A 25,821-nucleotide genomic window follows, 5' to 3' on the forward strand; every position below is an offset into this window, starting at 1 on the left:
TGCCTGGCTATTTTCTGGAATTATGAGGAAGGATTTACTCAGTAAATGTATTATAGTAAACTTATACTGTTTCAAATGGCTGTTGGTCCAAATAACAATTAATTTGTTTCCTTTGTGACTATTGTTAACATTCTTAGAATTGCAGCAATTTTTAAACGATTTTATAAGGTGTAAAAATTTAATTAAGACTAACTAATTAATGGAGCTAGCTTACTCTCCAGCAATGACACTAACATAGAATATAGAACATTACAGTGCAGTACAGGCCCTTTGGCCCTCAATGTTGCCCTGGTTTTACAGGGCAATCTGAAGCCCATCTAACCTACAATATTCTATTCTCGTCCATGTGCCTATCCAATGACTATTTAAATGCCAGTAAAGATGGCGAGTCTACAACTGTTGCAGGCAGTGCGTTCCACGCCCCTGCTATGAGTAAAGAAACTACCTCTGACATCTGTCCGATATCTATTACTCCTCAATTTGAAGCTATGCGCCTTCGTACTAGCCATCACCATCTGAGGAAAAAGGCTCTCACTGTGTCCACCCAATCTAACCTTCTGATTAACTTTTATGTCTCAGTTAAGTCACCTCTCAACCACCTCCTCTCTAACGAAAACAGTCTCAAGTCCCTCCACTTTTCCTCGTAACCCTTCCCTCTATTCCAGGCAACATCCTAGCAAATCTCCTTTGAATCGTTTGCAAAGCTTCCACATCCTTCCTATAATGCAGTGACCAGAACTGCACTGAATACTCCCAAGTGTGGCCGTACCAGAGTTTTGTACAGCTGCAGCATTACTTCATGGTTTCGAAATTTAATCCCTCTGCTAATAAAAGCTAACACGCCATATGCCGCCTTAATAGCCCTATCCACCTCGACAATGTTCAGGGATTTATGTACATGGATACAGAGTTCTCTTTGCTCATCTGTACTACCAAGAACCTTACCATTCGCCTAGTACTGTACATTCCTATTACTCCTCCCAAAGTGAATCACCTCATACTTTTCTGCATTAAATTTGCCACCTCTCAGCCCAGCCCTGCAGCTTATCTATGTCCCTCTGCAACCTACAACATCCTTTGGCACTATTCACAACTGTACTGACCTTGGTGTCATCCGCAAATTTACTAACCCATCTTTCTATGCCCTTATCCAGGTCGTTTATAAAAATGACAAGCAGCAGTGACCCCAAAAGAGATCTTTGTGGTACACCACGAGTAACTGAACTCCAGGATGAACATTTCCCATCAACTACCACCCTCTGTCGTCTTTCAGCTAGCCAATTTTGATCCAAACCACTAAATCACCCTCAATCCTGTGTTTTTTGCTGTAGCTTACTGTGGGGAACCTTATCAAATACCTTACTGAAATCCATATGCACCACATCGACTGCTTTACCCTCATCCACCTGTTTGGACACCCCAAAGAACTGAGTAAGGTTTATGAGGCACGACCTACTCTCCTTGAAACCGTGTTGACTATCCCTAACCAACTTATACCTGTCAAGATGATGATAAGGTCTATCTCTTATAATCTTTTCCAGCATTTTACCCACAACCGAAATAAGGCTTACTGGTCTGTAACTACCAGGGTCATCCTTACTCCCCTTGAACAAAGGGACAACATTTGCTACCCTCCAGTCTTCTGGTACTATTCCTGTAGTCGATGATGACAGAAAGATCAAAACCAAAGTCTCAGCAGTCTCCTCCCTGGCTTCTCAGAATCCTAGGATTTTATCCAGCCCAGGTGATTTATCTATTTTCTCTCACTCCAGAATTTCTAACTCCTGGTAAACTTCAATCCCATCTAGTCTAGTAGCCTGTTTCTCAGTATTCTCCTCGACAACATTGTCATTTTCCAGTGTGAATGCTGACAAAAAATATTCATTTAGTGCTTCCCCTATCTCCTGATTCCATGCACAACTTTCCGCTATTGTCCTTAATTGGCCATAATCTTACTCTAGTCCATTCTTTTATCCCTTCTATACCTGTGGAAAGCTTTAGGGTTTTCCTTGATCCTATCCGCCAACAACTTCTCTTGCCCCCTCCTTGCTCAACTTAGCTCTCTGTTTAGGTCTTTCCTGGCTGTCTTGTAACACTCATTCGCCCTAACTGAGCCTTCACATCTCATCCTAACATAATATTCCTTCTTCCTCTTGACAAGAGATTCAACTTCCTTCGTAAATCATCACACATGTGCTGGAAAATGTCCTCCCTGTCTGACAGGTGCATATTTATCAAGGACTCACAGTAGCTGTTCCTTGCATAAACGCCACATTTCTATTGTGCTCATGCCCTGCGGTTTCCATTCCCATTCTATGCAACCTAAATCTTGTCTGCTCGTATCATAATTTTCTTTCCCCCAGCTGTAGTTCTTGCCCTCTAGTGTATACCTGTCCCTTTCCATCTCTGATCTCCAGCATCTGCAGTCCTCACTTTCTCGTAACTGAATTGTGGTCACTACCACCAAAGTGCTCACTTACCTCCAAATCTAACACATGGCTGGGTTTATTCCCCAGTACCAAATCTAATGTGGCCTTACTGTTTGTTGGCCTGTCCACATACTGTGTCGGAAAACCCTCCTGCACAAAATGACCCGTCTAAATTACTTGAACTATAATATTTGCAGTCAATATTTAGACAGTTCAAGTCCCCTATAACAACTACACTGCCACTCTCGTTCCTATCTAGAATCATCTTTGCTATCCCTTCCTCTATATCTCTGGAACTATTTGGAGGCCTATAGAAAGTGACCTCTCGTTTCCTGTTTCTAATCTCAGCCCACACTACCTCAATTGACGAGACCCCAAACATCCTTTCTGCAGCCGTAATACTGTCCTTTAACTAACGATGTCATACCCCCCACCTCTTCTACCATCTTCTCTATTGTTACTAAAACATCTAAATCCCTGAACCTGCAACAACCATTCCTGTCCTTGCTCTACCCATGTCTCTGAAATGGCCACAACATCGCAATTCCAGGTACCAACCCATCTCCAAGTTCACCCACCTTATTCTGGATGCTCCTGGCGTTGAAGTGCATGCACTTCAAACTGACATTTTGCTTGCCAGTGCAAGCCTCTTGCAACCTTGAAACCATATTTTGGGCCTCCCAACCCTCAACCTCCTTATACTCTAACTACAATTTAGGTTCCCATCCCCTATCTAAGAATTCTTCTGAACAAAGGACATGGATTTGCGTCATGGAAGTAAATGGTAACAAGCAATATCTTGAAGTTCAATAATTGGATGTAGAATGTCATGTGTTTGAAAAAAAAAATGCACATATAATTCATTTGTGTGTTGATGTAACTCATTCATTCTTCTGATCAAGTTATGCCAAGATTCACTGAACAGGTGGAAGCGGCTGTGGAAGCACTAAGTGCCAATCCTGCTCAACAGTTGGATGAAAATGAGTTCATTGATGCTTCACGACTGGTGTATGATGGCATTCGAGACATTAGGAAAGCTGTCTTGATGATTAGAGTAGGTATATTTATGTTCTTGGGTGTTTTTTCTGCTAAATTTACTTTTTTTAGTTTTTTTGTGACTAACCTACAAAAACTCCAGGCCGAAGGTTAAGGATTTGAACTGGAGTCATTTCTTGTGCTCCGCTATTGCAGCAGCTGAGATCACTTGATTGCAGACTAGAAAGTGTACATATTCCATCCCTGGGAGAAAGTGAGGACTGCAGATGCTGGAGATCAAAGCTGAAAAATGTGTTGCTGGAAAAGCACAGCAGGTCAGGCAGCATCCAAAGGGCAGGAGAATCGACATTTCAGGCATACGACCTTCAGGAATGAGGAGGGTGTGCCAAGCAGGCTAAGATAAAAGGTAGGGAGGAGGATCTTGGAGGAGGGGCATTGGGCATGCGATAGGTGGAAGGAGGTTAAGGTGAGGGTGATAGGCCGGAGAGGGGGTGGGGGCGGAGAGGTCGGGAAGAAGATTGCAGGTCAAGAAGGTGGTGCTGAGTCTGAGGGTTGGGACTGAGATAAGGTGGGGCAAGGGGAATTGAGGAAGCTGGAGAAATCTGCATTCATCCCTTGTGGTTGGTGGGTTCCTAGGCGGAAGATGAGGCGCTGTTCCTCCAGGTGTCGTGTTGCCATGGTCTGGTGATGGAGGAGGCCAAGGACCTGCATGTCCTTGGCAGAGTGGGAGGGGGGGTTAGTGTTCAGCCACAGGGCGGTTGGGTTGGTCGGTGCAGGTATCCCAGAGGTGTTCTCCGAAATGTTCCGCAAGTAGGCGGCCTGTCTCCCCAATGTAGAGGAGGCCTACTTGCGGAACGTTTCAGAGAACACCTGGGACACCCGCACCAACCAACCCATCCGCCCTGTGGCTGAACACTAACCCCCCCTCCCACTCTGCCAAGGACATGCAGGTCCTTGACCGCCTCCATCACCAGACCATGGCAACACGACGCCTGGAGGAAGAGCGCCTCATCTTCCGCCTAGGAACCCACCAACCACAAGGGATGAATGCAGATTTCTCCAGCTTCCTCATTTCCCCTCCGCCCCCCCCCCCACCTTTTATCTCCGTCCCAACCCTCGGACTCAGCAGCACCTTCTAGACCTGCAATCTTCTTCCCGACCTCTCCGGCCTATCACCCTCACCTTAATCTCCTTCCACCTATTGCATTCCCAATGCCCCCCCTCCTCCCTACCTTTTATCTTAGCCTGCTTGGCATACCCTCCTCATTCTTGAAGAAGGGCTTATGCCCGAAGCGTCGATTCTCCTGCTCCTTGGTTGCTGCCTGACCACCTGCGCTTTTCCAGCAACACCTTTTTCAACCATTTTCCATTTCTGGTCTTGTAAGTCTCAACTAATCATCTGTAAGCTTGCTGAACTTTTCAAAGGTTTGCAATCCTCTGTTGTGATTATGGGCCAGATGTGCCTCACTGCTGTTATTATGATTCTGTAGTATGTACTGGATGTGTTCTTAACATTTTTCCATTCCTGGTCCATTACTAAAAACTAAGGGAGTTTACCATAATTATGTTTTCAGTCTTTTTTTTTTGGGTATGAACTTGCAGTCATCTTGAATTAAAATATTTTCGCATTATTGAGTGCTTTTATACGTGAAATTCTTTCCCAATTGTGCATTAACTGGTGTCTGAACTCAGTAAAGGATGTTTTGCCCTGGAGGAGTTTGAGGTTTTAATGCTCATCAGCAGTGTGGTCACTCAAGGCTTTTGAGTGTTTTGAAGCAAGCTTTATGGTATTTAACTGCAGCAAATAGAAATGTTAGGCATGTGAAATGTTGCTCTGAGTGATTATCACCACAGAGGTGAAGTGTTTGGTGGAAATTCAAATTAAAATAGCTGAAGTGTGTAACTCTGTTCATTGTAGCAATTAATTTATCCATGAAACTAATATATTTTCTGTTCTTTGCTAAAAAATTACCCCTTTCCCCAGAGAAACCGTATAACATCACAATTAGCCAAGCATTCATTACATTTTTCAAATTTCACAGATGTAACTACGTGCACGAATTGGTGTTTAAAATGCAAAGCATGCTATTAATTACAAGTTAAGAGAAGCATTTTGCAAAACAAAACTAAAATTACTATTCACCTTGGGCACAATCAACTCCAGCATACACAGCTCCTGTTTGGAAGTGCTTTTCTTTCAAGACTTCTAAAGCAACTGAAAAATATTTTAAAATGTAACTTTTAATTTGCAAAAATTTGTTTTAAAAATATTTTCTCATTGATTTAAATGTGCTAACTTGATAAAGTTTGATCAGTTGTGAAATTGATGCATCTCACGAAAAATGTGTTTTAAAAAAAAATTATTGCCTAAACATTGTTGGCATAAAATGCCATTATAAGGTGACCTTTGCCAATGAGTCTTGAGAAAGAAACATTATTCGATGAAATAAAACTAGCTGAAACAACAGTTTTATGAAAAAAACTGACTATATCAATAGAAAAAAAACTAGCTAGGTCATGAGTAAGTTGTAGTTCATCTGTGCAATTGGATTTTAACTATTTACAGTGACTAAACGTTTTGTGAAGTTGTCTGGTTAGGTTAGCAATGGTGGTGAATTCCTTAATACTATTTAAAAATGGTTCAAGCTTTTCAAGTAAACTGAATTTGAGTGTTGTATCCAGAAGTTCTAGTCTGTTTTTGGAGCCTGCTTGAAGGGAACCTCTAATGGTGAAGTGTTCGCACTGGAGCGGTGACCAAATGTGTGTACAAGGCTTGTCTTTAGCATCCTGTTTCTCATGGTCCCGAAGATTGGGGAAACCTGTTTTGCAGTGTTAACGATTTGTGCAGAAAACTCTGTAGTCTTCTATACTGGCTACGCCATCTTAGGGATTACATTGAAGAGAGAGAATCGCAACAAACCTAAATTCCAGGCCTGGATTTTGATGTGGAGCAACTTGCAAATGTGTAACTTCAACAAGTATGACTTTAGAATGTAGTGTGTTTTGAATTTATGACACACAGCTCTGATTTATTTTTTCCATCTTCAGTCAGATGTTGTTTTGGTGGTCTAGAAATTCACCTTTTAAAATATTTAGGCTATTTTCGTGGTGTTTATCTTTAGATTCATCATGTGGAATTTTGGTGAAAAGCCTGGATTTTACATTACAGGAATTTCCTTTTTTTTTGGCAAGTTAGCTTTTTCATTTGTACATGAAAGGTAGTTTGAGTCTAGCCACAGAAACCTGAGGCAATCCTCATTTGTTTACCTGTTATGTACAAATTGTAAGAAATTGGAGGATTTCTACAAATTGCACAGTTTGTAGAATGTTGCTCTGTCGCTGTGAATAGTAGCTATTGACACTCTTTAACATTGAAAATATCCATGGCTGTGATGCTAATGTAAACTAATGCTACTGCAGATATTTTTAAATTGCTTAGGTGCAAATTCTGTTGAAAACTCCATGTACTAAATTAAATATATAATAAATTTTAGCGTTCAGTATAGTCCAACATGATTTCCTGTGCTCCCCCATTTTCCATATTAATAGAATTACTTATTTCTTCCACTAGACTCCTGAAGAATTGGATGACTCTGACTTTGAAACTGAAGACTTTGATGTGCAAAGTAGAACTAGTGTCCAGACACAGGAAGATCAACTTATAAATGGACAGAGTGCAAGGGTAAGAAATAGTCTGTGTTTAAAATAAATATGTTAACTGTGTAACAGAAATTACCTTGTATTTGTCCTTTCAGCTTTGAGTCAGCTGATGAAAGTGTACATTGTATACATGGAGAATAACTGGCAGCTGTACAAAGTTACTAATCAGGCTAAAATTTCTCAACTATAAATTGTATGATGACTGTTATAGACAACTGAAGCAAGAATATGCAATCCAAAGAATGATGTAGCGTACTACTCCTATGTCTGGCTGGAATAGTAATTCCTTTAGTGTAGCAAAAAGATTGAAAGCTTTTTATGTCTTTTTGTGTGGTATCAAAGTGTTATGGGAAATAGGATGTAGAATACTGTCCTCCTTTATCTACTGGGAATTTGGTTTAAATGCAGCCAGAGCAGATGGAATGTCAGTGACAGCTGCTAGGATCCGAAGAATGGTTTGGGCAGTTTTAGTACAGTTCCCAATGGAGAAGACCACGGTGCACAGCTGCTCTGATTTTTGGCATTAACTACTCTGATTGGAAAATTGCTGTTTTCAAGGGTATGGGGAATGAAAACGTCATAAGTGTCTTGTTTCTGAACCTGTAATCCATAAATTTTATCCAAATAAGGGAAGAATGGTGAAGCATAAATGGAACTTTGACGTAAACAGTGGGGAATAGTTTGTTGTAATAAAGATCTGTTTTGAAAAGTGATTCTGAAAAATAGTTTTGAAAATTTGATTTGTTTATGCTGAAGCTATCATGTAGAAGACAGCACTGGCCTAAATAAATAAAACCTTAACCATTTCAGTGTTGGCATAGACCTTTCACAGAAGTTGGCATGGAATTTACCCAATGTTGAAAATGGTAAGAGCCAGCAAAAAAAAAGTTGCATATGCAAGTATGGTACATGTGTGTGCAGTGGTATACAGAAGCTTATGCATACACATGATCACACTGTCATCTGCAGGTTTTGAATCTTTAATGTGTATAGCTTGATATCAGTTGATTAATAGTGAATGAAAGGAAGCATTACTATTCTGGCAGTTTATGTTATAACCCATAGAAATGTGTAAAAGTATTCATAGTATTAAATTGATGAGTGTGCAATGTAGAAAAGAAGTCAGTCTTGGCAGCTGAGTAGATTATGCAGATGAATTTTTTTAAGTTGCATTACTCTGTCACAAATATGAAATCCAGGATATTAGTTTAATGATTTAAGCTCTGATTATGCAGTTTCTGAAATCAGATTTTTTTTGTGGAATCACTGAAGATGAGAAACAACAGGTGTTTCAACTATTGCATGATAAATTAAATTGGTACATGTAAAAAAAGTTATTGTCTAAACATTGTTGGCATAAAATGCCATTATAAGGTGACCTTTGCCAATGAGACTTGAGAAAGAAACATTATTCAGTGAAATAAAACTAGCTGAAACAACAGTTTTATGAAAAAGTACTGACCATATTCATAGAAAAAGTACTAGCTAGCTCATGAGTAAGTTGTAGACGTGCATAAATTCACTAGTGTTATTATCCAGTGTTAATTCAAATTTTATTGAATTGTCTGCTCAAAAACAGGTCATTATGATGGAGATATGGGTATTTTCATGCAATGTCTCTGAACAAATTTGGATTAGCTATGAAATTTAAAAGCTAGCCTAAACCACCTTAACATTGTCTGAATTCCATCCTCCACGAGAAACCATCCCTATTGCATTGTGTGTCTTAGGTTAAATTCCTTCCAAAAAATCACCTAAAATAAGTTACTATTTTATTTTAAATAGAAATGTCCGTCCTCTTCCATTGGAATTAGACTAAATGTATTCCTTGTAAGCTCTTGCCAACCTTCAATAAGCAGGTTGCTTTTCATTGTTCTCACGAAATCATTTTCAAAGCTTTTTTTTTGAAAAATAGTGTGGCAGTTTTTGCATAACTTATTGTGTTTTAGTTCATTTCTTAAGTTTTTTTTCTCTCATCCATTAAGTTGTCCTTGTGCTTTCAGGCCATTATGGCGCAGCTTCCACAGGAACAAAAGGCAAAGATTGCTGAGCAGGTAGCCAGTTTTGAGGAGGAGAAGATCAAACTGGATGCTGAAGTTTCAAAATGGGATGACAGTGGAAATGATATAATTGTCCTAGCCAAGCAGATGTGTATGATTATGATGGAAATGACAGATTTCACCAGGTATGTAGATCAATTTTTACAGCTCTTGTGCTCAGTGTATTTGATAATAGTTGTGGTTTAACAGTTAACCCTATACTCAAACACAAGAATTTTAATGTATAAATTGCATTAATTCTAAAATATGGTATCCTGCAAGTGGCTGTGTTCATTTTTGTTTTCTAATTTGCAACAGATTCTAACTGTTCCTGCCACTTTCAAAACAGCATCCAAAGTGATCACCAGTGACACTCTTAATTTTGGGGAGAAGCTAAAAATGTTTAGAAAGTTTGTATCGTCCTTAGTTCCTTTACGGGGAAAGAAAACTAATTTGATGAAATTCAGTATTTCCTAATGCCTGAAGGAGTTCAAATCCTTATCAAAACCTGTATTTGAATTGAGAAAAATGATCTCTGGTTTCCAATTAACTGAGTTATAATTGTCATATTGATCCCTTACAATTTTATTGTGACATGCATTCATTTCTCTTTATGCATGGATTTGCTACCCACAGAACCACCTTCTAGTGAGATTGGCCTTAGATCTCACTTTCTCCCAAGTTTTCATGTAACACTTGCTGGTAGATAGGGTATTCCTTTATAGTACTAGCTGCACTTTTGTGTGTTATTCACAGAAGGTCTTTGCCCCATCCCCCATGGATAACACGTATTTGGTATAGTTGAATAGTCTGTATAGTTATCTTAATATCCCCCTAAATAACTCTGCCTTTACATCCTCTGGTATTGATGTAAAACACTCATCAGTGTAATGATGGAAATTTATTGTTTGCTTGCTCATTGAGTCTGAGGCAGGGTCAGTACTTGAGAAAGAAAATTTCATTTCGAGTGTGACTCGATAATTTTATCAAAATCTCAATAGCTTTATTAGAAATATATTCTCAATTGGCACCTGGGCTGAATAGATCAAAGTACTGTCATATTTTGATATCTCAAGAACCAGAGGACACATTTAAAGTGTTTGGCAAAAGACCCAAAATTGACCGGAGGTAAATATTCTGTGCAACATCTGGATCGTACTACATCAGAGTGTGATAGAGACAGATTCAGTTGTGGCTTTTCAATTGCATCGCAAACTAATGCTAATAAAAGTGAAAATGTAAAGGCAAATTAAAAAAAACACTTGGCCTTTTTCATGTACCAATTATACAGCCTCCAGTCCTAAGTTCTGTACCGGTTACAATTCCTCGTTCCTATAGTGTAAATACATTAAAATACATTCATGAAATGTGGATATTTGACTACGCCAACATTAATTGCCTGTTGCTCATTGTCTCAGTGAAGTTAAGAGTCACCCACATTGCTCTGGTTTTGGAGTCAGGTGTAGGCCAGACCAAATAATGACCGATTTTCATCCCTAAAGGGCGTGATCAAATCAAATCGATTGTTATAACAATCGGCCGTGGTTACATGGCTCACTTTTTATTGCATATTTTTATTGAATTCAAATTTCAGCACCTGTCCGGGTGGATTTAAGAATATTAGCCTGGGGTTACTACTCTAATGACATTGCTACTACCCACTGCCTACTCTAAATTACTTGAAAAGAAAAATGTGTGCAGGGTAGTGGGACTAATTGAGTTACACTTCGAGAGTCCCCGTGCTGTGCTAGCCAAAGGACCGCTTGTGTTTCATAGCATTTTGACTCTAAGATACTGCTTTTTTGCAGAGGAAAAGGCCCACTGAAGAATACGTCTGATGTAATCAGTGCAGCCAAAAAAATTGCTGAAGCTGGATCAAGAATGGATAAACTTGGACGTACTATCGCTGATCATGTGAGTCGGTGCAAAATGCTAGTGTTGAGCAGTGTTGATTAAAGGAACGGGGCGGCATGGTGGCTTGATGGTTAGCACTGCTTCATGACAGCACTAAGGACCTGGGTTCGGTTCCATACTCGGGCGGGTGTATCTATGTGGAGTTTGTACGTTCTTCCCTTGTCTGCGTGGGAGAAAAAAAATTGACTGTCAAGCTCATACGTAATGGAACTGATGAGGGAGCAAGCTATCCTAGATCTGGTCCTATGTAATGAGACCGGAAAAATTAATGACCTCTTATTCAAGGATCCTCTCGGAAGGAGTGATCACAGTATGGTTGAATTCAAAATACAACTGGATAGTATGAAGATGAAATCCAATAACAGGGTCCTATGCTTGAATAAGGGGGACTATGATAGAATGAGGGAGAACCTGGCTTTATGGTGCAACAATCGACGAACAGTGGAGGACCTTCAAAGACATTTTTCAAAGTGCTCAGCAAAAGTATATTCCGATGAGAAGGAAGGACTGTAAGAGGGGTAATCTTCCATTGGTGTCTCAGGCAATAAGGCAGGCTATCAAAGTGAAAGAGATGATGTACAAAGTGGCCAAAAACAGCAGGAATCTAAAAGATTGAGGAAACTTTAAAGGTCAACAGAAAGCCACAAAACCAGCAATAAAGAAAAGTAAGATAGAGTGTGAGGAAAAACTAGCACAGAATAATAAGACAGCAAAAGTTTTTATAAGTATATAAAACGAAGAATGGCTAAAGGAAATGTTGGTCCTTTAGAGGATGAGAAGGGGCAGTTAGTTATGGGATATGCTGAAATGGCTGAGACATTGAACAGGTACTTTGCATGGTTCTTCACAATGGAGGATACTAATAACGTGCCAGTAAGTGACAGAGATGATGGTGGGTGAGGACCTGGAAACAAACCGAAGAGTTAGTGTTGGGTAAGCTAAGGATAGTTAAGTCGCCTGGCCCTGATGGAACGCATCCCAGGGTACTAAAAGAGATGGTGGAAGAAATAGCAGTTGTACTGGTTTTTAGATTAGATTACATTACAGTGTGGAAACAGGCCCTTCGGCCCAACAAGTCCACACCAACCCGCCGAAGCGCAACCCACCCATACCCCTACATTTACCCCTTACCTAACACTACGGGCAATTTAGCATGGCCAATTCACCTGACCTGCACATCTTTGGATTGTGGGAGGAAACCGGAGCACCCGGAGGAAACCCACGCAGACACAGGGAGAATGTGCAAACTCCACACAGTCAGTTGCCTGAGGCAGGATTTGAACCTGGGTCTCTGACGCTGTGAGGCAGCAGTGCTAACCATTGCGCCACCGTGCCGCCCACACGGTGGTAATTTTCCAAAATAATCTCAACTTTGGGGCAGTCACAGCAGATTGGAAAATAGCAAATGTGATACCACTGTTTAAAAAGGGAAGTAGACAAAAGATGGGGAATTGTAGACCTGTGAGCTTAACCTCTGTAGTGGAGAAGATGTGTGAGTCTATTATCAAGAAAGAAATAGTAGAGCAATTTGAAAGAAATTGTCCCATTGTACAGGCACAGCATAAATTCATAAAGGGCCGGTGCTTCACGAATCTTTTGGAATTCTATGAAGAGATTTCAAGCATGGTGAACCACGGGGACCCAGTGGATGTAGCACCTAGATTTCCAAAAGGCCTTTGACAAGGTGCCGCACGTGAGGCTGCTGCATAAAATAAGGATGCATGGTATTAGGGGTAGAATGGGTAGAGGATTGGTTGACAGGAAGCAAAGAGTGGAGATAAGTGAGTGCTATTCTGGCTGGCAATCAGTGACTAGTGGTGCGCCTCAGGGATTGGTGTTGGGACCACAATTATTTTCAATTTATACAGATGATTTGGAATCGGGGACCACGTGTATGCTGTCAAAATTTGCCGATGACACGAAAATGAGTGGCAGACCAAAGTGTGCAGAGGACTGTGAAACTTTGCAGAGGAACAGAGGTACATTGAATGAGTGGGCAAAGGTCTGGCAGATTGAATACAATGCTAGTAAAGTCATACATTTTGCTAGGAGTAACAGTAAAGTAAATTATTACTTGTATGGTAAAAAGTTGCAGAATGCTGATTTGCAGAGGGACCTGGGTGTCCTTGTGCATGAATCTCAAGGTTGGGCTGCAGGTACAACAAGTAATTAGGAAGGCAAATGGCGTTTTGCCCTTTATTACTAAAGGGGTTGAGTTTAAAAGCAGAGAGTAATGTTACAGCTGTACAAGGTGCTGGTGAGACCACACCTGGAGTACTGTGTGCAGATTTGGTCTCCTTACTTGAGAAAGGATGTACTGACACTGGAGGGGGTGCAGAGGAGGTTCACTAGGTTGATTCTGGAGTTGAGGGATTTGGCTTATGAGGAGAGGCTGAGTAGATTGGTAGGGGAATCTTGTAGAAGCCGAGACAATTATGAAGTGAATTGATAAAATAGGATGTTTCCACTAGTAGGTGAGACTAGGACAAGAGGGCATGGCCTCAAGATTAGATGAAGCAGATCTAGAACTGAACTGAGAAGGAACTTCTTCACCCAGAGGGCTGTTAATCTATGGAATTTCTTGCCTAGGGAAGTAGTTGACACTACTTCAGAAATCGCTTTTTAAAGCTAAGGTAGGCACATTTTGGAAAAATAACAGAATTAAGGGATATGGTGAAAACACGGGTAAATGGAGCTGAATTCACAAAGATTAGCCGTGACCTTATTGAGTTGCGGAGCAGGATTGAAGGGCCGGATGGCTTACTCCTGCTCCTTGTTCTTTTATGGTTTCTTTAAAAAAGGAAAGTGGTATGAAAACAGGATGAGCTGCTGATCAGCAGAGAGGGTTACAACAAGAGCTTTTTTAATTCTATAAAAAGGACGAGAAAAGCCAAAGTGAACACAAGCCCCTTGGGGCGTTAAGCTGGGGAAATAATGAGAGGGAACTAGAAAATGGCAGAAGAATAATCACTCTTTATGATAGAAGACAATGTTCCAGGATACAGAAGCTACAGGTGTGACAGAAGTACAAGTAAAGAAGGAGGGGAGGGGGGGGGTTACCCTTTTGATAAGCGAGGACATAACCATGCTTTGAGAGGCTATTCTTAATGTGTCATCAAATGAGGCCATCTGGTTAAACTTAGAAACAAGAAGGGAATGATCACTTTGGGGCTGCATTGTAGACACTCCCCAAATAGCCAGCAGGTACGAGAGGTGCAAATGTGTAGAGAGATTGCCCATATCTGTAGGAATAATAGAGTAGTATTGGTTGCAGATTTTAATTTCCGCTCTGTTGACTGGGCCACCTTGACTGTAAAAGGTCGAGACAGAGTAAAATTTGTCAAATCTGTCCAAGAAAGTTTTCTAAATCAATGTGTGGAGGGCTCTACTCTGAAGTGTGCAACACCAGACCACTTTTTAGGAAACGAGGTCAGCAAGTGACTGAGATGTAGTTATGAATAAAGGTAGGACGAATAAAGGTAGTTTACCACAGGTTAAGGTGGTAAACTAAAGAAGGGTCAATTTTGGGACCATTAGGCAGGATCTAGTAGAGGTCAACTGGGTGAGTCTGTTGAGGGAAAAGGAACAACTGGCAAAATGGAGGCTTTTAAAAGTGTGATATCAAGAATCCAGGGACAATATGTCCCTGTTAGGATGAAGGGAAAGGCTGGCAGGTTTAGGGATCCCTGGCTGATGAAGGATATTGAGGCTCTCGTCCGAGAAAAGGTGGCTGCGTACGTTGGGTTTAAGCTATCAAGTGAATCCCTAGATGCTTATATAAATTCTAGGAGCACTCTTCAGATGGAAATCAGAACAGCACAAAGAGGGTATGAGATGGATCTGGCAGATATGATTAAAGATAATTCCAAGAGGTTCTATAACTATATTAAGAGTAATAGGGTGGTTAAGGAGGGAATAGGCCCCCTTAAAGATCAGCGTGACCATCTATGTGAAGCCATAGGAGGTGGGGGTGATTTTTAATTAATATTTGTCCTTGGTGTTTACTGAGAAATCATGGATGCTAAGGAAATACAGGAAACAAATGGGGATGTTTTGGAAAGCATTACTGGAGAGGAGGTGTTTGTAATCTTAACGCCCTTTAAAGTGCATAAATCCCCTGAGCCTGATCAAGTCCATCCTTGGACATTGTGGGAGGCTAGAGAAGAAATTACAGAGGCCCTTCCTGGGATTTTTCTTCATCGTTAGCCACTGGTGAAGTTCTGGAACACTGAGCCTACCATTGATGTTAGGCAAGTTGTTGGAGAGGATACTGATGGGCAGGATCAACCAACAAAAATTATCTGGGTGTGAATGTACAAAGCACGATTAGTAAGCGGATAGTACAAAATTAGGAGATATCGTTGATAGTGAGGAGGGTTATCAAAAATTAGAGGGATTTTTGACGCAATAGGAAAGTGGGTGGAGGATTGGCAAATGCAATTCAATACAGATAAGTGTGAGGTGTTGCACTTTGGAAAGTCAAACCAAGGTAGAACTTGTATACAGTAAATGGTAAGGTCCTGAGGAGTGTTGCGGAATAGAAGGACCTTGGAGTGCAAGTACATAGTTCTTTGAAAGCAGCATCACAGGTAGACAGGGTGGTGAAGAAGTCATTTAGCATGCTGGCTGTCATCAGTCAAGGCATTGAGTGCAGAAGTTGGGACGTTATGTTATAGTTGTATAAGCTGTTGGTGAGGCCACACTTGAAGAATTATGTTCAGTTTTGGTCACCTTGTTATATGAAAGACATAGTTAAACTGGAAAAGAGTGCAAAGAAGATTTACATGAACATTACCAGGACTAGTAGGCCTGAGCTATAGGGCGAAGTTGGCCAGAATAGGACTTTATTCCCTTGGAACGTAGGAGAATGAGGAGTGACCTTATTGAGGTGGATAAAATCATGAACATAGATAAGATGTATGCATATAGCCTTTTTCCCCAAAGATGGTGTATTGCAAACTAGAAGGCAATTTAAGGTGAAAGAGAAAGATTTAAGAAGGACTTGAGGGGCAACTTCACGCAGAAAGTGAAGTATGGAATGGCCTGCCAGAGAAAGTGGTTGATGCAGGTACAATAGCAACACTTTAAAAAGCATTTGGATAGCTGCATGGTTGGGAAGATTTTCGAGGGATATGGACCAACTGCAGGCAATAGGAACTAGCTGAGTGGTCAGCATGTACCAGTTTGGACCAAAGGGCTGGTTCCCACGCTGTATTATACTATAACTCTAAGATATTAAGGGATGTGAGCCAAAGGCATGTATATGCAGTTGGCCACAGATCTCACTGATGAAACAGCCTCAAGGGGCTAAATGGCTTATTCTTGTTCCTGTGTTTTCTCGTTTGGGAAAGTGTAGGACCAGAGAGCATAATCACGATAAGGTCACTAATTTAGGACAGATGAGGAATTTCTTGAGGGTAGTGAATCTGTGGAATTCTTTTTTCTCCTTTTTTTTGATTTTAGTAAACAGTACAGTTTACAAACAATTAACATTAACAGTTGTACACAGAGAAACAGCAATTTACAAGGGGGAGGAGTGGCAAAATCAGATACCCAAATCCCACCATTCAACTAGTTTTCAGGGAAATGAGGACAAGCCTCAAATTCCTCTGTGGATTTCTTAACCACAGAGGGCTGTTGAGGTTGGATATTCAAATATAATTGAGGTTGACTTGTATTTTTAATCAGTAAAGAAACTGGGGATTGTGGGGCAAAGCTAGCTCAGTTGGCTGGACAATTTGTTTGCAATGCAGAGGGTCACTAATACCATAGGTTGACCTCCTGCACTGGCTGAGGTTACCATGAAGATTTCACTTTTTCAAACTTATTCTACACTTTAGTAGTGGTAGCCCTTAGTTTAAATTCATCAATCATCTCTCTTCTTTCATGAAAGCTGATCTATAGTCCCCTCAAACTGTGATTTTACCTGTGATTTGCTATGACAGACTTAAGAGTGACTGGATTGGTTAGGACTGGAATTTAGAAGAATGAGGGAGGTCCCTTAGAAATCTATAAAATTCTAACAGGACTAAACAGGGTAATGCAGGAAGGTTGCTCTTGATGAATGGGGAGTCCAGAACCAGAGGTAACAGTCTGGTTAGCCACTGGTGAAATTCTGGAAGACTGGAGAGTGGCTATTGTTGTTCCATTGTTTAAGAAAGGTAGCAAAGACAAGCCAGGGAATGGCTGGCCAGTGAGGTGACCATTGATGTTAGGCAAGTTGTTGGAGAGGATACTGATGGACAGGATCAACCAACATAAATGATCTGGATGTGAACGTACAAAGCATGATTAGTAAGCAGATAGTACAAAGTAGTCTGCCAGTACAGTGTAGGCCACTTAGGATTAAAATGAGATTCTTTTTGCACTGAGTGGTATGTTTGTGGAATTCTGTGCTACAGAAAGCAGTTAAGGCCAAAACATTTAATGTTTTCAAGAAAGAATTAGGTATAATTCTTAAGGCTAAAGGGATCAAAGAGTATGGGGAGAAAGTGGGATTAAGGTAATGAGTTGGATGATCAGCCATGACTATATTGAGTAATGGAACAAACTCTAGGGGCTGAATGGCCTACTACTTCTGTTATCTAGGTTTTCACCCTCTTGCTCTGATAGCATTTTTTTTTATTTTTCCCTCAAGTTCCCAGGGTTGATCCTGTTAAGCATCAATGCATGTTAAACATAGCTTCTCTGATTTTCAATTCCATTTTTCTACAAATTAACTTTTTAATGGCCTTATTAAAATAATCATCATAAATTCTTCTTACCAAAATATATTACCTCTTCATTCTACTAGGTACTTTTTAAAAATGTAATTCCTGGATTGAACAAAATCTTTATTTGTATTACATATTAGGATATTGCAGCTTCCGTTCCTAGTAATTGCTTATGCATTTTTATTCTAAGAAAAAGAAGAGTGGGACCAAGTCACCTATTTAAAATAAGGGCAATTATGCGGCTATGGAAGCAGATCTAGCTGAACTTAATGAAATGTCAATAGAAATGTGCTGGCAGACATTAAAGGGATATTTCGGAACACGAGATTTTCCAATGAGAGAGGCAATCTGTGAAGAGGACTAACTGAAAAATATTAAAAATAGTATCAGATGTAATGAATTAATATATAATTGTGCTCAGGTTTAATGAGCAGAAGATTAGGCAGAATGTAAAATAAAAATGATTAAAAGATTAACAGGGAGGGAAAAATTAAGGATATAAAAGGAAGCTAGTTAGAAATATAAGAACAGATAGTAAGAGTTTCGGTATTTTAAACAGAAAAGTTAACTAAGTGAGTGTTGATCTTAGAGAGTCTGGGCAATTGATGGAAAATAAGGGCATTGCAGATGAATTGAGCAGATATTTGATATTAGCACCAAGATGACTTGAGTATAAGTGACAATAAAAGCTAATTCTAATTCTATACAAGTAACACCACCAAAATAACTGCATTGGGAAATAGAAGGGATGGAGGAATTCAAGAAAATTCAAAAAAAGGTACGAAGCAAATTGTGGGTCGAGGGATTCTGGATCCTGATGGGTTTCATTCTAGACCTTTGAAAGTAGTGACTAGTGAGTTAGTTATGTGTTGCTTTTAACTTTCCAAACTTGCAGGACATTGGCAAGCTGATATTGGAAATAGTTTGTACAATATTACTCTTGTTATTTAAGGAAGGCATGAAATGTGTTGGGAACCATTCAGAGAGAGGTAAGGAAGCTAACGCATGAATTTGGTGAGCTGTCTTATGAGGAAAGATTGGATAGGTTAGGCATTAATTTGCTAAAGTTTAGAAGAGCAAGAAGCAACCTGACTTGAAACAGAAGATCCTGAGCAGATCATCATCCTAAAATCTAATTCTAATTCTGTGAAGGATGGGTGTGGAAATGATGATTTCCCCTTATGGAAAAATCTAGATCTAGGAGTCCCTGCTTCAAAGTAGCTGATTGCTCATTAAAGATGGATATGAGGAGTAACCTTTTCCACACAGCTTCATAAATCATTGAAACCTGCTTCCTCAAAAGGTGGTGGAAGCAGAGCTTTAATATTTTAAAGGCAGAGGTAAACTTTGGATAAAAAAGATGAAGCATTATTGGATAAAAAAACAAACGTGGACTAATCAGATTTGCTGTAATTTTAATGAATGACAGGATTAAGTTTGTGATGCTGAGTGGGCTACCCCTGCTCCTAATTCCTGTGTTCACGTTGCATCTCTTTTCCACCCCCTCCTGGTTTTGAATTGTGTTTGTGGGAGTTTATAGAATGCCTGCCCTCAACTATCGAAATATCCAGTTCAGTAATGATTTTTCACATGATTCAAATGGTTTCATTAGTAGTGTAAGAAGCAATTCACATTTCATACAAAGAAAGGTCAGATGCATGGTTTATTGATTGTAACGGTAGCCATTATATAATTATTTGATTAACTACTATGCTTCTGCCAGTGCAGAAGCCATGTAGATATATTGGACAATCATAACTCTCAGCTGCTGTACCTTATCCATCAGAGCTATAAAAGAGGAAACTTCTTGCCCTTTGAGTTCCAGAAAGGTCTGTTACTTGAATATTTATAATTTTGCATAAAATATTTATTGCCTTAGAAAATTAGGCAATCATATTGCTTATATTTGTAGGAGTGGACTTTGGACGCTTTAGTGTGAGATTTTTCTTTTTTGATTTGAAGATAGAAAGGTATTTTGAGAATAAGGTAACTCGTTAGAAAATAGTTTAAGGAGTTGGTTATTCCTTAGCTGGAAATATTTGATGCTGATTAATGCCCAAATTTGCATGAGTAAGTTTGTTTTTTTGAGGGGGAGTATTATTATTTTTGGTTCCTATCTGTTTTTCAATTGGTTCAGCAGTAATAGATGCAGAAAGTAGAGCAGTATTAGAATGAAGTAAACTAGAGGCTGCTATTTGAAATAACACAACATCCATGTCATTTTCGGGTCCCTGAGCCTCAAACAAGTTGTCTCCCCACCACCAAACGTCCTGGAAATACCTACATGCCAGTTTTTGATTTATTCACTCCTAGTACTTTGGCATTGCTAGCTGGCCAGGGTTTATTGCCCTTCCCTCCTTGAGTTGGTGGTTGTTTCTTGTCCTGCTTCTTCGGTCCATGTGCTGTCGGTAAACCATAGTGCCATTAGGAAAGGAAGTCCAGGATTTTGACCCACTGATCGTGAAGGAACATGATACATTTCCAAGCCAATATGTTGAGTGGTTTGGAGGGGAGCTTGCAGGTAGTGGTGTTACCACATACCTGGTCCCTTGTCCTTCTGGATGGAAGTGGTTATCGGTATGGAAGATGCAGTCTAAGGATCTGTAGCTTGTAGATAGTACACACTGCTGTCACTGAGGTTTAGTGGTAGAGGGAATGGATGCTTGTGGATGATATAGCAGTCAAGTGGGATGCTTTGTCCTGGATGCTGTCAAACTTGTGTTTTTGGAGCTGTATGCACCCAGGCAAGCAGGTATTATTTCATCACAGTCCTGACTCATGGCTTGCAATCTTCATGCATGCCAAGTATGACTACAACCAGCAGAGAATTTTCCCCCAATTGCCATTGATTCCAGCTTTGTTAGGGCTCCTTGAGGCCACGTTCTGTCAAATATGACCTTGCTATCAAGTGCTGTCACTCACCTCACCGCACCTCTGGAATAGGGGTACTTTGTCCAGGTTTGGACCGAGGTTGTAATGAGTTGAGTAGCTTAGTGGCCCTGGCAGAACCCAAACTAAACGTGATTATTGCTGAGGAGCTGCTGCTTGATAGAACTTGGACACCTTTTGTCACTTTACTGATGATCGAGAGTAGACTGGGACAATTAAGTGACAGGATTGGATTTGTCCGTGCCAGGACTTAACCTGGGCAATTTTCCACATTGTCAGCTAGGTGCCAGTGTTGCAGCTGGACTGGAAGAGCATGGCTAGGGGCACTGTAAATTCTGGGTCAAATGTCTTCCGTGCTATTGTTGGAATTATGTCAGGGTCAATGGCCTTTGCAGTATCAGTGTATTCAACCATTTCTTGATGTCATGTGAAGTGAATTGAATTTGCTAAAGACTGGCATCTCTGATTCTAGGGACCACTGGAGGAGGATGAGATGGATCATCCACTCAGACCAAATAACTGAAGATTTCTTTGAATGCATATGTACACCATATCTTCTTGCTTTAGATCTCAAATATTCATGTTTATGTAACTATATCATGTGACTTTGGGACAGCACAGTGGCTCAATGGTTAATATTGCTGCCTCTCAGCACCGTGGACTCTGGTTCGATTCCAGCCTTGCGTGACTCTCTGTGGAGTTTGTACGTTCTCCCCGTGTCTGTGTGGGTTTCCTTTGGGTGCTCTGGTTTCATCCCACAGTCCAAAAAAGTGCAGGTTAGGTTAATTTGCTGTGTTCAGGGATGTGTAGATTAAGTGTAGATTAGTAAGTGGTAAATATAGGATAGGGAAATGGGTCTGGGTGGGTTACTCTTTGGAGGGTCAGTGTGGACTTGTTGGCTGAAGGGCCTATTTCCACACTAGAGATTCTATGATTGATTCTTGATTCAACTGCATTTAAATAAAAACTTACAGCTGTATGAGAAACAAACTTCCTCGTAAAATGCATTAATAGGATTTCTGCCAGCAGCTTAATACACAAAACAAAAAATAGCTCAGTTTAAATTGAATTTTGGCAGCTCAATGTCAGCTTTGAAGGCAGTATGAGTAGAGGTCTGAATCTGTTAGCAAATGGAAAGAAACACAAAACTGCTACAAACTATAAATCCTAGTGCTTAATTGCTGTAATTTGTACTGTTCAGAATTAAAAACAGAACTGTAATTTTCTAAGTCACACAAGAGGAAACAGGTGCAGATGTCCTGAATTTGTTCACTGCTTGCTTCGCCCTGTATTGTAGCAACACTGTAATCCATGTTGTGCAAGGTTACTGAAGACCACTGCATGTCTGCTGTGTAATGTCTGCAGATGCTTCAGTTGTAAATTCTCCAGACCTTAACTCAGAATAAATACTGTTATATAATAAGAAGTTGGGTTAATGAATATTAATGACTCAATCCCTGACTATAATGTAATATAATTGGGTGCTAAAATTAGTTTGATTATATTGCCAATTTCCAGTGCTTTTAACTTGAAACTTTTAATTTGAAAAGCTGACCAGGACAAGTAAATTACCTAAATGGGGTTTGGTTACCTCGGTTGGCTGGATGACTGATTTGCGATGCAAAATGATACCGACAATAAACATTCAATTCCCAAATTGGCTGAGGTTACCACTTAGGATCCCTTCTCAACCCCTCCCCTTGCCTAAGGCATGGTGACTCTTGGGTTAAACCATCACTGATGGGACAATGGCAACTTTTACCTGACTGAAAGTGGAAAAATTCAGTAGCATTTCCAGAACAAGACTAATAAAAAGTAATGATTTTCACCCAAAATAAGATGTATTATTTCTTTTAACGTAAATTGTAACATTGCATGTTTAACTGCCTAACCTGTGCCAAAGAACTACAATTAATTCAGTTTTATTAGACAAGAAACACTGATTACCACTGCGAAAGAGCTTTTCAGCAATAAATGTAACATTCAGAAATGAAAACTAAAATGCCAGATAGCATTAACTGACACCAGTATTGTTTATTTTGGTTTCTCTTGATTATTAGTTTGGAATACTTCTAAATGTATGAACAACGCAAAGAGTTTCAGTATTTATTGCTCAATGTGACAAATATAATTGATCAGTCCTCTGCCCATAGATGACCGAGCCAAGTATCACCTGACAATCATTTATGTAATCTTCACTGAGGGGTCAATTTTTAGTTTAAATCTATAATTTGTAACATGAGAATTTCTAAATGTATTTCACATCTTTCAAAATTGCTCACCCTCCAACATTGTAAATTTAATGTGTGTGTTCCCATTGATAAATATGTCTTTAACTTTAGCCATAATTTTACCAGTAAGCTGCAGTGAGATTTTTATTAGAATTTGTTTATAAATGATTCTTATTCAATTTGGGGCATTTCATTTGTCAGTATCCTGATTTGGATGATGTAGATAATTATTATTGCTGTCTAATCGTAACAAGGGAATCGGGCCCACCAGCAGATCTATTCTCAATTAAAGGCAGTTTCACTATTCAAGTAGATCGGTAGATATCCAATTACCATCATAACAATTCTTTGACATTTTTGTATCCTTCGGAAAGCAAGTGTTGCTTTTGTCAGTTTAATTTTTACAGATGTAAGTAATTGAAGGTGCCCATGAAATGTAAAATAAAGAATTTCTTGTCATTTTTAAGATCCACATTTATTTTTAAGGCTTCTTGTCTCACTTTGTAGATACTATGGCTTTAAGAGGTGTATTTTGTCGCTTTATTTTTGGAGAGGTTTTAAGGCAGAGGCGTCTACTCGGTGCCTCTAGAGTAAACAATTTGAGAGGCCTTGGGTGTTTATTTTAAAGTTGGGACAATAGAAGCAACCTGAATGGATGGGGTCAAGCTCCCACCGAATCAGGATTTTTAGTTTTCAGTAGTAGCAGTTGCTGGGTCTTGAAGCAGGGTTTGGAAGCAATTGTACATCTCTCTGTTACTCTGTCACATTGAGTTTTCTCCTGGACTGGAGAATTGCCTATGAGATCATCTGAACTTGTGGGCGGCACGGTGGCACAGTGGTTAGCACTGCTGCCTCACAGCGCCTGAGACCCGGGTTCAATTCCCGCCTCAGGCGACTGACTGTGTGGAGTTTGCACGTTCTCCCCGTGTCTGCGTGGGTTTCCTCCGGGTGCTCCGGTTTCCTCCCACAGTCCAAAAGATGTGCAGGGTCAGGTGAATTGGCCATGCTAAATTGCCCGTAGTGTTAGGTAAGGGGTAAATGTAGGGGTATGGGTGGGTTTCGCTTCGGCGGGTCGGTGTGGACTTGTTGGGCCGAAGGGCCTGTTTCCACACTGTAATCTAATCTAATCAAAAAAAAACTTGCCTTTTGCCAAAGGTGTGTGTATGCAATGTTGTTATATTGGAATAGTCACTATTGAGTAACAAAATAATCTAGTATTCTGTTCAGTTTTCTAATAGAGTTGTTATTCCAATTTCTTTGTGTTTTGCTTCAAATTTGATAGTTTGATCAGTCGAATTGCATCTGGAACACTTGCCTTTAAAATACGGAAATGTTAGGATGTAAGTTATCCTCTCAATATGTTTGGAGGGTGATTGGTCTGGTCCATAAAACTTGGAAGCTCAGAGTTTATATACCTTCTGGATCGCAGGTTGGAATTATGGACAGTACAGCATGTATTTTTATTTCACAATGTTTTCTTGTTGCAATGTGGCAGGTAAATTTAAAATGTGTTGAGTATTTGATGGTTCAGTGCCTAAACGTTTTTGGTGTTTGCAAACATCTCTTATCCTTCCCCTGTGTAGATTCCCCCTGCTTTTCATTAGATTAGATTAGATTACAGTGTGGAAACAGGCCCTTCGGCCCAACAAGTGCACACCAACCCGCCGAAGCGCAACCCACCCATACCCCTACATTTACCCCTTACCTAACACTACGGGCAATTTAGCCTGGCCAATTCACCTGACCTGCACATCTTTGGACTGTGGGAGGAAACCGGAGCACCCGGTGGAAACCCACGCAGACACGGGGAGAATGTGCAAACTCCACACAGTCAGTCACCTGAGGCAGGAATTGAACCCGGGTCTCTGGCGCTGTGAGGCAGCAGTGCGAACCATTCTTGCATACTACCCACGAAGAACAAAACTCAACAGTTCACCCTTAAGATTGGAGCATTATATACTTTTGGCGATATCTTGTCATGCAATGGTTCTTTAGCACTAACTTATATATCGACTGTATAGTTTTAATTCATCTATATGAGATATAATGGTCTTAGAAGCACTTATTTGAGAGGACGCATTGAGTCTGATCTTCGTCCTCTGCATGAAGCAAAAGATGAGGACCATTTCAGAACTGTTCAATGCACATCACAATTAACACAAACTAATAACTTCCCTGTGGATTATATTATGTCTTAGCAGGACAGTTAAGATATTGAAGTTTAAATCTATTTTACAGATGAGGGGCTGCTATGTTTCTCTGGCATATTCTCACTGGAAAAAGTGGAAGGTGGTTATGGCTGTTCATTGAGATTCTAAAAGGTCTCGATAATGTAAACCATGAAATGTAATTTCACTTTTGTTTTGATTTATTACTGTCACGTCTACCAAGATATAGCGAAAAGTGTTGTCTTATGTGCTTTACAGACAGATTGTACAATAGAAATGCATCAGGGTAACACTGCAGGATAGAGAAAGTAGAACTACAGGGCACTGCTTGAGATTGGAGGTTAAATTCAAAAGTATCTGAAAATAATAGTGAGTATTTTATCGATTGAATAGATTCTTGGTGATGGCTGTTTGTCAATAAAGTGCATATTAGAGCTTAAAAATGTGTTGCAGGTCAGGCAGCATCAAAGGAACAGGAGAATCGACGTTTCGGGCATAAGCCCTTCAGGAATGAGGAAGGTGTGCCAAGCAGGCTAAGATAAAAGGTAGGGAGGAGGGACTTGGGGGTGGGGTGTTGGGAATACGATAGGTGGAAGGAGGTTAAGGTGAGGGTGATAGGCCGGAGAGGGGGTGGTGGCGGAGAGGTCGGGAAGAAGCCTGCAGGTCAAGAAAGCGGTGCTGAGTCCGAGGGTTGGGACTGAGAAAAGGTGGTGGGAGGGGAAATGAGAAAGCCGGAGAAATCTGCATTCATCCCTTGTGGTTGGAGGGTTCCTAGGCGGAAG

The 25,821-nt window shown here is 40.2% G+C and overlaps 1 protein-coding gene across 3 annotated transcripts in view; it reads left to right on the forward strand.

The window, feature by feature from the left end:
- The window catches only part of ctnna1 (catenin (cadherin-associated protein), alpha 1), a 160,504-nt gene that overhangs the window by 129,346 nt on the left and 5,337 nt on the right, over positions 1-25,821 (forward strand). For all 3 annotated transcript variants that reach the window (XM_043703889.1, XM_043703890.1, XM_043703891.1), the window contains 4 exons: positions 3,332-3,483; positions 6,997-7,107; positions 9,089-9,270; positions 10,933-11,038. In XM_043703889.1, the coding sequence (XP_043559824.1) occupies positions 3,332-3,483; positions 6,997-7,107; positions 9,089-9,270; positions 10,933-11,038 (551 nt within the window). The remainder of the gene's footprint in view (positions 1-3,331; positions 3,484-6,996; positions 7,108-9,088; positions 9,271-10,932; positions 11,039-25,821) is intronic.

This window comes from Chiloscyllium plagiosum, chromosome 14 (genome assembly GCF_004010195.1).
Source record: "Chiloscyllium plagiosum isolate BGI_BamShark_2017 chromosome 14, ASM401019v2, whole genome shotgun sequence".
Lineage (NCBI taxonomy): Eukaryota > Metazoa > Chordata > Chondrichthyes > Orectolobiformes > Hemiscylliidae > Chiloscyllium > Chiloscyllium plagiosum.